Here is a 14,357-nt window from a genome sequence, read left to right as displayed (position 1 = left end):
AAACAGAGAATTTTCAGTATCATAGCAAAGTGGGCCTTATAGTATGAAGTCTATATTTCTTACAGAACATTTTTTCCCTTGCTTTAGAAAGGGAGCAAAGACAGAACAGTTCAAGTGAAAGTTATATTTAGAGTTGACAGAGCACAAAAGAACAATCTCTGTACGCCAGTAGACAAGTCCTCTGTGTGATGGTCAGCCAACAGTAACCACAGAACATCAACTTAGCAACACCAACCTGAAGCATGAGAGCATGAGGGGAGTGTACAAAAATTGAAGGATTCTCCTTTGGTGAGGATTCAAGGCATAGCTGAGCATCGGTGGCCTTCGCATTATAGGTAAAAGCGATGCTACTTGCAAGTTTCCCATCATAGAGCACTTGTTTATGGTGCTCAGCCAGATGAATGTCACTCTCAGATTTAAATTTGAATGTGCTCTGAAAAAAACAAAAGTTTTACATAGTAATTAATTTCAACAAATTCCTTGCCACAAAATGTGCAAAAACTGACAATGGACTTGAGAGGGAATAAATAAACCCTTAAACTTTGCTTGCATTTACTGGTAGCCAAATGCTGGTCACCAATGAGATAGATTTTTTAATTTCCTCTACACCACATTAGTGTGTCAATACATTATTTGATATTTTATGTATTATCTCTCCTTTCAGCATTAGTATTTACAAGTTTCAGAAGTACCTATCTTAAAAAAAGTCACATTAACCAGCCATAAATATGTTAAAATAAAATTTAAGCACAAAATGCATTAAAAACAAAGAACAAATTAAATGTGCTGCATTTTAGTTTATATGAACTCACTCAAATTAGAATATAAAATGCTATACCACGTTCATTAAAGGAATAGTCACAGTAATTTCACGACTATAAGGTGCACTGGATTATAAGGCACACCTTTTTTTTGCAGCGAGGATCCGCGTTGCACGCAAAAAAGTAACGAATTAGTAATGAATAGTGCGATCGCAGGGTTTACAGGCAGGTGCTGAATTTCCAAACCTTTGCAAAGGAAAAAGGATACAGAAAGATTCGCATGAACGTAGGGTTTATGGGCAGGTGCTGAATTTGGAAACCTTTGCAAAGGAAAAAGGATACAGAAAGATTTGCGCAAACATGGTGTCCTGGTTTAGGGGACAATATTGCCAGGAAAAAGGCGGGAGTTTTTCCTAAAATGGAGAGTGAAAATCCCCTCCCTCCCAGTTTACTATAATTTGGAAATTAAGGGACTCTCAGGCAAAAAGTATGGGTTTAGGAATAACAGTTCTTTACTGATATATCTACAAGACAAACAAGAACAACATCAGCTATGAAAAATCAGTGACAAAACAGAACGAAACTCAGTCTCAGTCCCTTTTCCAGTCACAGACGCTCTTCTCCGCACTGTTACAGATACTCGCGACAAATCGGAGGAGCCAGTTTAGATTAATCATAGAAAATTTATTAGTAAGTGAATTTAGCAACCGATAACTGAGCAAAAGCAGCGCTGGGTGGCCAGGGAGTCATTGCTCCGCCAATGGCTCGCTCCAAAAAGCAATTTTAGTTCATTTTTGTACAGTCTATTTTCTGGTTCTTGCGGTTCCTCGTTCTGATTTGCTGGTGTACTCTGCAATTTTAGCAAGCGGGGCGAGGAGTTGCTAGGTGGTTGTTTCCACCTCCTGATGGGAGTTGATAAGGGTCTGGTGTGGTCGTCTTTCTCAGCACATCCTCTGGTATTGTTCTGTCTCTGTGGTCTCCTGGGGGGTCCTCTTTGTTTACTCAACAGGAAGAGGTGCTAAGGAGTAACCCTTTGCACTCAGCGTCTGTAAGCACTTACTGAGTTGGATTTGATTACAAAGCACATTTCATTACACGCACAGTACCAGTAGAGAGCGGGGTGGGGCGGTCTCCTCAGGTGCAGCAGTCACAGGAGTAGGAAATGGAAGTGGCAGCGGCAGGGCTGTCCCAGGTGAGAGAAGGGTGAAGGACGGCTCTCCGCTCACTGTTTGCATCCTGGTTCTCAGCGCTGTTCTCAGAAGCAGGAGGATTCACCAGTGCCGCAGTGCAGGGCAGATCCCTCCACAGAGAAAAAATCTCTCTCCTCCGCATTCGGGCCGGCGAAAGAGTCCCCCTGGAAGGACAAAGCAACCCACGACCATCCAACCCCCACCCCTCCCTTTTGTCTTGAGCAATTAAAAGGAAATGAAATCGTCTGGTCATGTTTCTTAGCATGATAATGTGAAAAAATTTCTCCACTGAGGAAAAGAGTAAAAAACTCCCCCAACCCCCAACACGCAGGTTTACGGGCAGGTGCTGAATTTCCAAACCTTTGCAACATATCAGAATAGCCTTTAAACGCAGCCTAAAAGAATCAAAACACTAAGAAAATACATAGAAAAATCACTCACTTCTATGAAACTTTTAAACAGTTTTATTTTTAAACAGTTTTATTTTTCAGTTGGCTCTATTCATCTTCCATGAAACCTTTGAACTCTTCATCCTCCGTATCGGAAATCATCAATTGGGCGATGGCGGCATCCAGCAAACCCGAACCCGTATCGCCCGTATCTTCATCCTCAGAGTCATCAGCTTCAACACTCTCGATGCCGTTGCTGGTCAGTCCAGGAATGATGTTGGCCCTCGTGAACCCTCGCATGATAGTTGTGGCGGGTACTTTACGCCAGGCATCCAGTATCCACAGGCACACAGTAGCATAACTTGCCCAGTGTTGCCTTCCGGTCTTTGTGAAGGAGTGTTCACCTTCCACCATCTAGTTTTCCCACAGAAGATGCAGTTTCACCTTGAAGGAATGAATAACACTTATGTCCAGTGGTTGCACGTCTTTGGTCAAACCACCTGGTATTACAGCAAGCTCCGAGTTAATATTTTTCACCATGGCTTTCACACTTTCAGTTTTGTGGGCACGCATGGAATCGAGCACAAACTTCCGTTAGCCAAGTCCTCATCAACTGTTCATCCATCCAGCCTTTCGGATTCACTGCAACAAATATTCCATCTGGAAATTTGTCTTTAGGCAAGGTTTTTCTTTTAAAAATCACCATTGGGCATAATTTCTGCCCATTTGATGAAACCCCGAGAACTACAGTAAATGATGACTTTTCATTCCCTGTGGTGCAAACTGGTACCGTGGGTCTTCTGGTTCTCTCGACAGTTCGAGTCAGCGGCATATCAAAGGTGAGGGGGACTTCATCCATATTGATGATGTGTTTGGCTTGTACATTTTTTTCAGCGATCTTGCTTTTGCAGTAACTTCAGAAGGTGGCTAACTTTTCCTCGTAATCCGCTGGCAGCTGCTGAGAAACTGTCATTCTGGTACAGATAGAAAGCTGCCGTTGTTTCATGAAACAGAAGCACCAAGATGGTCCTGCTTTAAAATAATTTATACCCATTTCATTTGCAATCGCTTTGGCTTGTATCTGAATGGTGACAGTTGAGAAGCTTCTGCCAGCTGCTCTTTGTTCGGAAATCCATCGCTCCAGTCTGTCTTCTAGTTGCAGCCATCTTGCTTTATTTTCACGGAAACTTTTCTTCGTCTTCTTTGCAAGACATAGGTCATCTTCTTGCTGTCTCCACTTGCGCACCATGGATTAATTAATGTTGAATTCTCTAGCTGCAGATCTATTTCCACGTTCTTTTGCATGGTTGATTGCTTTCAAGTTAAAATCTGCCTCATAAGCTAGTCTCCTCTGTGGAGCCATGTCAAAGTCACTCTCCCCATTAACACCCGTCCTCAGTAACGTCTTCAACCATGGGTAGGGAAGAAGTTTTTCTCTGATTGGTTTATCATGGTCAGAAACGCAGGATTTGTCTAAAACTCCACACCCAAACAATCCCGTAGTCTAAACAATGCAAGCGACTCTACTTTTTGTTTGGGAAAGCTGCGGCACAGTGTCAGCTAACGGTAACTTTCCAAACTTTGTCCAGATAGAAGGCTCGCTTTTTTTTTTGCAGCAAGGATCCATGCGCAACAAAGCAACCAATTAGTAACGGAATCAGCGATCGCAGGGTTTACTGGCAGGTGCTAAATTTACAAACATTTTTCATGGATCAGCACAGCCTTTAAATGCACTCCCAGGCTCCCTCCCCGTGCCGCGGGCCCCGGTACTCCCATCCACCCTCAGCGCCAGCTGGCACGGCATGCGGTTCGCGGCAGGGTGCCCGCAGCTCGCACTTCTGGGTTGTCAAATTTCTAAACTTTGTCCATATATAAGGCACACTAGACTATAAGGTGCACTTCCAGGTTCGGACCAAAATTTTAGTCAAAAGGGTGCGCCTTATATTCGAGAAATTACTGTAATTTTGAACCACATTAACAACCATGCTTCATTCACAGTCAGGAGTATATATAAACAAGCCACTTAAAATCCAAAATAAATCATAAATGCCACATTTCACATTAATTATTCTCAAATTCAGAGCTTTCCCAAGGAAGACAGAAGAATTTTGTTATTTTAAAACATAATCATGATTCATATCTTATCTAAAATTAAGTTTTTTGGCAGCACTGACCAAATCAATAAAGTACAAGAAGATAGATTTCTCTCTTTCTGCAAAGCACTGTCAAATTTACTTGGCATATAACAATTACATATAACAATCATTTAATGGTTGCAAAAAGACAACCAGTGGTAACACAGTAACAAAGTACTGTGCTGTACTGATACAAGGAATGCAAATTTGTTAGAAATTACCACCATTTCATTATAAATGAAGATATAAATATAGATATGTGTGTATATATGACGTTATGGATAAAATATCTACTGAATTTAAAATAATTTATTTCTGAGATTATATATGAATAATTTCCCTTGCTTTCACTGCATATAGTGACCACAATTCTTTATCCATTTGGTCCTACTAAATCCCCCTTTACCCCCCAGTATGAAATCCTCTATCACTGAAACTATTGAAAGTATACCAACACTGGGGTTTTTGTTATCTGCATTAGAATTAAAACCAGCAAATTATAGGCTATCAGCTGCTCTTTCCAAACAAAATAAAGGTTCCTACAATTTATGTAACCCCATAAACCCCATCCAGCCTTTTCAGAGTTCTCAGGGCTGCTGGAAAACCTGAAAAAAACCTTTTGATTACAGTCAAACAATGGGAAAGCACATCTGCCCAGGTGACAGACACATAGCAATATAAGGTCTGATGATTAGCACCCCTCTGTCTGTATGTGGGCCATAAGCTAAACAGACTGGGCACCTGACTGAAGCTGCTGGAGAACCCTTGGAGCACATCTGTTGGTAATCACTGTCCCAACCTGGTGATGTCCAGCAGAAAAGGGAGGCTGCAATGCTGAAAAGGTACCAGACACAGATACCATAACAGAAAACACAAGCAGGAAGGGCAACAGCATGTAAATGACAAGTCTGTAATTCAATCTACATTTGACAATGAAGGATAATCTCTTCAGCTGCACTAGGAGGGGCCACCAGTAGGTGGAGGAAAGTGTTGCTTCCCTTTTACTCAGCATTGGTGAGGCCAAGCCTGAAGTTCTGGGCTCCCACTGGGAGCCACGGACTGACTGGAGAGAGAGCAATGAATGGCCACTAAACACGAAGGGATTGAAGCATCTCTTATGTGAGGAAAGGCTGAGAGAGCTGGGACTCTTCAACCTGCAGAAAAGAAGCTGCAGAGGGGATCCCATACATAAATAATAGAAGGGAGGTTAGAAAGAAGATGGAGTCAGACTCTTCTCAGTGGTGCCCAGTGGCTGGACACAAGCCAACGGGCAAAATCAGAAAAAAGAAGGCTCCCTTGGAACATCAAAAAACACTTTTTCATTGTAAAGCTGCCCAGTAAGGTGATAGAGTTTGTGTCTTGGGACTTGCCCTGGGCAACTGGATCTAGGTGACCCTTTTTGAGCAGGGAGATTGGACCAGAGGACCTCCAGCTTCCAGTTGCTTCCTACAACTTCAACTATTCTGCGATTTTGCAATTTGCATTTGGGTTAGGAGTGTGTTTTGTAGGGAAACATCCATTGGTCCCCACTTACTACTCTTCATACTGCAAAGCTGCTCACAACCAAAGAGACTTCTTTCAGGCTGAAACTCAAATACCTGCAACAGGTGATATTCACTCAGCCCAAAGGATCAGACTACAACCAATCCAAAGCAAAAACACCAATAGAATACACTGTGAGTACTCAATCCTCAGCACTAAAGGTTTTAATCTAGAAATGTGTTCCTATTGTGGTACACGACTTACTGAAGCAGAAATTCCCAAAGAAGGAATATTCTGGTTAGAACTTGTGAGCCTCACTGTTGATACGGCTGCCTACAGCTCACTTACAAGGAAATGATTGCTACAGATTACAAATTTGTCCTGAGGAAGGTGACATGTATTTCACCCCAGAGAGCATTTTAACTATACATAGAAATCTCTGTGCACTTTCTTCAGAGGAAAAAATAATTTAGTGATTTAATTGATTACAAAGATACCTACATGATGTTTGTACTGTATTTTAATGTTTTACCACATGAAAACACTTATCACCCCGAAACTCTTTCATGTCTCTCAGCTTTTTCAGATTAAAAAACTCATAAGGATTTTCCACTATAGTTTTTCATAACTTTGCTGTTTAAATAAGTCAAAGTGTTTCAACACAAAATCTTATTACTATGAAATGTTCTAAACTGCTGAAGTTCAATCGATTTATACACAAATTTTAACATTATTCTACCTCCACTTGTCAGTGTTTAATATGCATCAAGAATTTATTAGAGATCATTGTTTGAAAGTCAGACACAAATTATGAATCAACATAATAGTTCTTCACACTTTTTGAAGAAAAAACAAGAATTAGGGGAATGTTCTGCCATCAAGGCCTAACAAAAGTGATCATAAATTGGACATTCTGGTCTCGCAAGCTAAATTATGATAACAGAATGTAAAGAGAAGCTAAAAATTCTGATATATGATACTCCTTTATTACTAGCACTGATCCACAGAAAGAGAAAAGAAATTCAGTTTATGCATACTGTGCTGGGGACTTAGGAAAATACATCCACAGGAGGCTATTAAAGGCTGTTGTGCATATGCAACTCTGAGGTCTGGTACAAGCAGTGTGAGGGCATCAAGACAAAGAAAGAGCCTTGCATTTAATGTATTCCATATAAGGTATACATACATACACAGGATCCATATGAAGTATGTTTGCTGCTCCTACAGGAATAGAAAGTAACAGAGAGAAAAGAACTACTCCAGCACTGTATTCTCCAGTAAAAGAACCCGTGCTTGATCAGGAGCACTGCTTCAAGACCAGTGGTTCTCCCTTTTAGTTTAGCAGCAGGACTGCAGCTTTTTGAATTGTTGTTCACTACATTTTGCCCCTGTAGGTACAGCAATCATACATCAAATATTCTCTTGTACTATACATTTGGTTTAAGCAAATTTGAATTTTTGGTGCTATTTTTTGTCTGTGTGTGTGCATGAATGAGTGCATTCTTACTTCAACCTTATGTGACAAAAAGATTGGTATTGCAGCACTGATCAAAAACAAACTCAGAAGTAACATATGGAATAACCTGATAACTTGCTTTGAAATGCCTATGGGAGGGTTAAGAGGAGTGGCACAGATTTGGCAAGGCTATTAGAAACAGCACCAAACACTGGTATCAGATACATCCCTTCCCCTCCCATTACCGCCCCTGCCCCTCCATTCTGTTTATCAGCCCCTTGGGACCCCAGCACAGACAGGCTTTCCTCTCTTTGCTGCCTAGGAACAAGGATGGGTAGCAGGGAAAGCACAGTGAGAACAAAGATGCTGCTCTCATTTCTTTTTTCTTTCTTCAATCTCCAACAACTGAAAGGGTACACAGAGTAGGTAAAAGTCCTGTTAAGCAATGGCAAGGCTCAAAATGAGTATGCTTTATTACAGATAAAAACTGGGAAACATTGAATTGTAATATGTTTCTACGAAATATAGTTTTACATTTCAAGATACATTATGGATTAATTTGGGAAGACTTAATGGAGAAGAGACATCACATGGTTCTACTGCCAGTATATTTGCCTCTCTTCCTCTTAAAAATTTTGATTAGGAGTAATTTATTCACAATAGTTACTAAGAGTGTCAGTTTCTCAATATTGCTACTCACACATTAACTTCTTTTTTAAAAAAGCCATTTCCGACAAATTAAAATGTAGTGTTTCAAACTAAAATACCTATTTGCTTAACAAATAAATGTTTATATTAGGGCATGCTGGCTATAACCAAATGCACTCATAAGAACACACTGAGCAAGACCACCATGGAAGGACTACGAACTGTTTCTATGTTACTACACTCTGTATAAGCATGCCATATGCAATAAGTAAATACACATAAATATATAATTATTTTATATACATAACAAGTAAGACTTATTTTAAATACTTCTGTAGTCAATCCTAAAACCTGTTGCTTCTACCTGCACCACAGAATACGAGTGGGACATGGTGCAACAGATTCATTTTTATTTGTAGATCAAGCTGTCACTTTGACTGAACTTTGTAGCTTTGGTGTCATTTGCAACATTATTTACTATGTATATTAACAGATATATGCAAACTGTCCTGTATGCTGGTAGATTAAGCAGATTTCTCTTTTTTACGGAGGTTTTAGTGTCAATCATAGGAGACTAGGGGCATTATGAGTGATTCTGAGAGCAACTGAATGAGAGGTAAAATCATAGTCTCTTCTCATAGGCAAAGTAGGTATAGGAACAGTTGCTTCCCCTAAAGAATCAGATCCTCAGATATAATGGACAAAGTATGAAATTTAAATCAAAGGAACTCCCATAGAATGTCATAGGAAGGCAAAAAGAAGACACTTTCAAAAAATTCTCAACTATTTTGAATAATCCTTCTTTGGCAGAAAAAGTTTGGCACAACTGGAGTTCACAATTCGTCTAGGGTCTTTCTAGGAAAAGTTAAACAGTTGATTTTCCCCATTGGCTAACAGTACCAACAATTAGAATGAACAGGAAATGTAGTGAAGTACTTAAAAGTTTCTTGAAAGGTAAGTTTGCTTTGGCAAGTTGGGTAAGAGAAAGAACACGATCTCTAAGGTTCAGGAATATAAGCTATATGTCAATTGAGGCCCTCTTAGACTATTAAATCCCATACTGAAGTATTCTGAACTGGTGGACCTTTGCACCAGCACACAATCTGAAAGGATTTACAGAAATAACCTTAAATGAGATATGAAACAGCCAGGCTTTGAGTGAAAGCTACATTTGGTGCCCTGAAATCTCTAAACTACAAGACATGGTTCCTTTTTTGGTTGTGAGTAGATCTTGCATTGGGAAAAAGGTCAAAAAAAAAAAAAGTATTCTGTCTTGTCTTATTTTTGGTGCAATAAGAAAGTCAAAGAAATAAATGCTACTTCTAGGGTATTGCTCTGGGAATCTTTTTTCAATTGGTATTAAACAGTAAAATATTCTTCCAGATTTTTAGACAAGAAAGAAAACTCCTTCAGAGAGCAAGGGGACATCAACTGGTCTGTGTACATGACCCAAATCTAAAACCATTACACATGAAAGAATTTTCCCAAAAATCTTAAATATAGCTGGCATTAAAAAAATCACTAAGAAGCTACAGGTGTGCAGAAATGTAGTTTAAGGAAAGCCAATCAAGCAGGGCAATTTGACAACTGTAATAAGGTTAGTGCAGTAAGTATTGCAAATGTCATTTAGCATGAAAGCTCATATCCTTATTCACCCCTTCAACACTCAAAAATATTATATAATACTTTGCACTTCTTGAAACACATGAAAGCCTTATTCCTGTTTGATATCACTTCAGTATGCTCCTGCTTACTGGAATCCAGTAATTTAATAAAATCATAAAGGTTTACTACATTTATTATTAAGAAATGTAAGGCTAAATTAATTTATTTTGTATAAACAAAAAATATTTGCAGAAATATTCGTCCAAACAAAATACCATGTAAAGTTTGGAATAAAATATTCCAATGTTGTTTGCACAGGTGATGGACTTTTCTTAACTGACTAAATATTTTTAGTTTCAAGGCAGATTTTAACCACCAACTACATGCAATAGGGTTCTTCTCCATGTAATCCTGATATATACGTAGTTATTCACAGTACATTGATGCATATCATAAAAGATATTTCCAACTGCCTCTGTTATTCATGTGCTAGCTATAATTAAATGATTAAAAGTACGCATTCTCAACACACAAAATTAATGCTATTACAATCTAAATATTGATTTCTACTTACGGTTTTTAAAAGTTTTCATTTTCAGGGTGTATGATATACATCGAAAAATGCAAGGTCTACTTTGGATGAAACCAAAAATTTCAAAAATTATAAAAAAGAACACTTCGGAACAATTGATAGTATAAACTGAAATACATTATTGTTTACCTAGGGTTAGATTAATTTTCAAGTATTATCCACTAAGGAGTTTCTGCAGATTTCTGTGAAGTATCTGTGTTGTTTTTCTTGATGAAATAATACACAGCCATTACAAGACATGAGTCTTGAACTAGAGATCCAAGTTTATGCATGCACCATTAATTTGTCCAGTCTGTCCCCTCAATGTCAGTGACAAAGCATGAGCAAAACAATCAACTTTTACTTTAACAGGAGTGTCTGAAACCAAGTATTTGAACAGAATTGGTTTATTATGCCTTGTTGAATGCCCATCTGCCTTAACTCTGGTTTTTAAACACAATCAGTAGAGAAGAAAGTTACTTCTCTGGTATGCAGTGTGTCAAATATAAAATATCTCTAGTCTGATTATGACCCGAAGTAATTACTTTCACATAGAAATGTATTTCAGCTATGTTTGAAACAAAACTCTCATCTTTCAAAAAGATGGTAGAAAATTAGGGTTAGTTAGGATACTTGACAAAAAAGTTTTATGTTGCTGAAAACAAATCACATGAAAAAATCTGCGTGGCTCTAGGAGGAATATTCACATGCTTCACAGATCTCCCAACTGTATCTCGCAATCATTTTCTTTTTCCAGTTTTATGCTTCTTAAGATCCAATATTACCTTATATCCAGGTCCTAACTGATGTATTGCAAAAATCTGTGCTGGGTTGAGTGCTTCAGTGAATACATATACTGCTCCAAGCTGGCCACAGAACACTCTATTTGCATCAGCAGTCTCCGAAGATCCAAGAAAACATTTATCATAGCTCTGTATCAGAAAGAGGCAGTTAATAATGAAGTAATATTAATGCACAGCTACTAAAATCACAAATGAAGGGAGGCTGGAATTAAAAAGATAAACCAACTATTATCAATCTTTTATTACTACCCTGTGGTAAACAACCTCATTTTGAATATTGTGGCATTAATTGTTTTAGAGGTCCATATGACAGGCTGCTAGGATTTGTTTTCTGATAATTGATCAACATAGAGAGAAAATTATAACAGTACATTCAAGTACAAAATAATCCCCCCTATGGCCTTCTAGGAATACGATACACTTCAACTTCCTTGTAATTATACTCAGAACTCCTACTGCTAATACATGAGAACACATACTGAAACACGGCCTTCTGTCAGGGTTGTGCCAATAGAGCTGAACACCTCTAGAAGGAAAAAAGGAAACAAAGAAACAAATATAGATTTTTCTAATTTCCAGGTGTTGCATAGTTTCCCTCTCTGACCATGCACTATAAGGATTTGGTTTGACCTTAAATCCTCTTTGCCTTTTTCTATACTCACAGGAGTTCTTTTCCATTCTTTCTTGCAAAAACTATCCCTCCCTTCTCTCGTTCTACATCTGTCCAAGTCATATTATTTCAGATTAGAAGTGATTTTTTGTGGTTATTTGGCAAGCATTTGCTTAAGTTTTTCAGGTGCTTCCAAAAAATCTGTCTAGAACAAAGTCCTGAGAAACCAGAAAACATGATGCAGCACAGAAAGACAAAAGGAAGAAGTTCAAGGATCTTTGAAGGTTATGCTCTCAGCTTCCTTGAGTTATAGGTACTTTATTAAATGGAAACAAGGATCTGACATCACTTTTTGAGTAGAACCAATACACAACCTGCATTAGGAAACCTGCTTTCTCATCTGTTTTAACTGCTGAGTTTTACCTTAAAGAAAACTTGTCAGTCTACAGATTGAAATCAAACATGGTGAACTGTTACAGCAAGTGGTCTAGATGCACAGGCTATTAACAAGGAAAAAGGGACTCAGATGTAATGACAAAGATCTGGAGCTCAGCTTTAAAAACAGATGAGAGAAGTATCCAGGACTTTGTCTTTCATTTATCCTCCTTTTGATTTACTTTTTTTTCCTTTTTCACTTGGAATTTCTATTCTTTTAAGCAAATTTGACAAAATTTTAAAACTTCTGGTAAAAACCCTACACTAAAATTGATTCATAAAGTCATATGCAGGATATGGATACAGGGCAAAAGTCAAATAAATCAGACCCCTTTGATTCCTGGTAAACCTAATGGTAAAATACTATAGAAATTTTCAGTTACTTTATTCAACTCCTGCTTAGCCTTGAAGGCTTTCCTGACAGTATGCCATTACTGTCAGAACATTTTACATCAATTAATGTTGAACAATTGCCATTTTCAGTGGTTGAGGAACTTATCTGAGCTACTGATGCCACTTTTTTCCTAGCTGATACTTAAATATTCCAAGACTACATTCCTGTCTATTATAAGGGTATTTTCCTGAATTCCTCCACGAAGCATTAATAGTGCAACAGCTATTGTACCTCTCAACAGATTCTGAGTTCTAATTATAGTTAAGTTCTAGGTTTGTTAGCCTCTAGTAATTTCATTTTTTATCTTTTTTCATTCTTGCCATTTTACACTTTCCCATTTCTGGCACTTCATTCTTGATTAGGTGTTTCCATTATTTTTAATCAGAGGCGAGGGCAAACTCCTGATTTCGTGGTAATTTTATCCACTTCTGTTCCACATGCCAAGCAATCTGTAAACCTGAGTTATTAATTAATTTATTTATTTAGAAATCAGCACCCAATACTAATACCTCATTTGGTCTACCTCCAACTATCTCTCATTTCCACAGTTTTAAACCTGACAGACACCAAGTTTGCTTGCCTATTTTTGTAAATCTCTGGTAGTATGTCATTAATACCTCCAAGATAAAGTGATCGACAGATCTACTTCACTTAGTCCTTTGGCCCAAAACCTCCTATTTTACTTAAATTAAAAAAAATAAACTCTTGGGACTTATAGACCTTGTTACCTAAGGACTAAATTTCATCCTTAATAATCTTGATAATTATTAGCCTTTTTTCAAATGCTTTTTTACAAGTGTTACTGATTTTTTTGGTGTGTTGGTTTTTCATCACTCAAGTTTTTAGATCCTTCTACAGCTTCTACAGGACCAGCTCCTCCTGCTAAGCATTTGTCACTAAGGAATATAGATCCCCACACCATATAGCCAGTAATTCAGACCACATCCTCTAAGATCTCATCTGAGTTTTCAGTCATCACATTTCACCTATCATGAAAATATTTATATTACCAAGGAGGAACCATGCTCTGCAAAAACTGAAAGACTAGCCTCTTCTTGCAAGTAGAAATGCTACCAGAAAACCCAAAGAATGGAAATCAGAATCTTTGGAAGGCAGAGTTCTCCTATTTTAATTAACATGTAATATTTAAACTCTCCCTTGCAAATCCTATTTTGCCTCTAGAATTTAGCAAAAGACAGTCAATTTCCCTACGGCTTCTTTATCTCTTATAGCAGTTAGAAAGACATAAGAACCATATTATAAATAAAAAATAACAAAAGCATAGCACGTTGATGAATCAAGAACCTCTGAAATTCTATCACAGATTTAGCTGAAGGCAAAGCACAAGAAAATAATTTTGTCTGCCTCCCACAGCCAGAATTTTGAGCCAGAAAGAGCAATATTTGCTGCTTCATTAGGTATAGTCTCTCAATCTTTCCAAAGTCAAAGGTACAGAAAGAGAGCATACGTATACAAAAATCAAAAAAAATCAGTATTATTACATTTTATTAAGTAGATGAATAAGTAAGAATAAAAGATACATTTTTAAAAGAAAATTTGCAAAAATCTTGAGAAAAAAAAATGACACTTTTTTTTAATTTTCAATTAACCTTAAAATGAAAGGTGATGAGGAAGGAAAACCAATAAAACCTTACATCATTCGTGTTAACATGCCAGGCCATATCACCATAGGATACCAGCTGACCATTCACGTAACAGCGTATTTCACTGTTTCTCCACCGGTTGTAGATGTGTACAATGCTTATCATGTACCACTGGAAAGACACAAAAAAATCAGTACACAGGAGCAGAGTTTGTGTTATAAAACAAAGTTAATGAATGGCATAAAAAATGAGCAACCAATCTCAAACTTACACA

The 14,357-nt window shown here is 37.9% G+C and overlaps 1 protein-coding gene across 14 annotated transcripts in view; it reads right to left on the bottom strand.

Moving 5' to 3' along the window:
- Positions 1-14,357, bottom strand: part of NBEA (neurobeachin) — a 471,232-nt gene that overhangs the window by 353,295 nt on the left and 103,580 nt on the right. For all 14 annotated transcript variants that reach the window (XM_033085485.1, XM_033085506.1, XM_033085530.1 and 11 more), the window contains exons 7-9: positions 14,135-14,254; positions 11,023-11,169; positions 236-433 (exon numbers count right to left, since the gene is read on the bottom strand). In XM_033085485.1, the coding sequence (XP_032941376.1) occupies positions 236-433; positions 11,023-11,169; positions 14,135-14,254 (465 nt within the window). The remainder of the gene's footprint in view (positions 1-235; positions 434-11,022; positions 11,170-14,134; positions 14,255-14,357) is intronic.

This window comes from Catharus ustulatus, chromosome 2 (assembly GCF_009819885.2).
Source record: "Catharus ustulatus isolate bCatUst1 chromosome 2, bCatUst1.pri.v2, whole genome shotgun sequence".
NCBI lineage: Eukaryota > Metazoa > Chordata > Aves > Passeriformes > Turdidae > Catharus > Catharus ustulatus.
The sequence above is the reverse complement of the archived record's forward strand: the minus strand, read 5'-3'. Positions and strand labels throughout refer to the sequence as shown.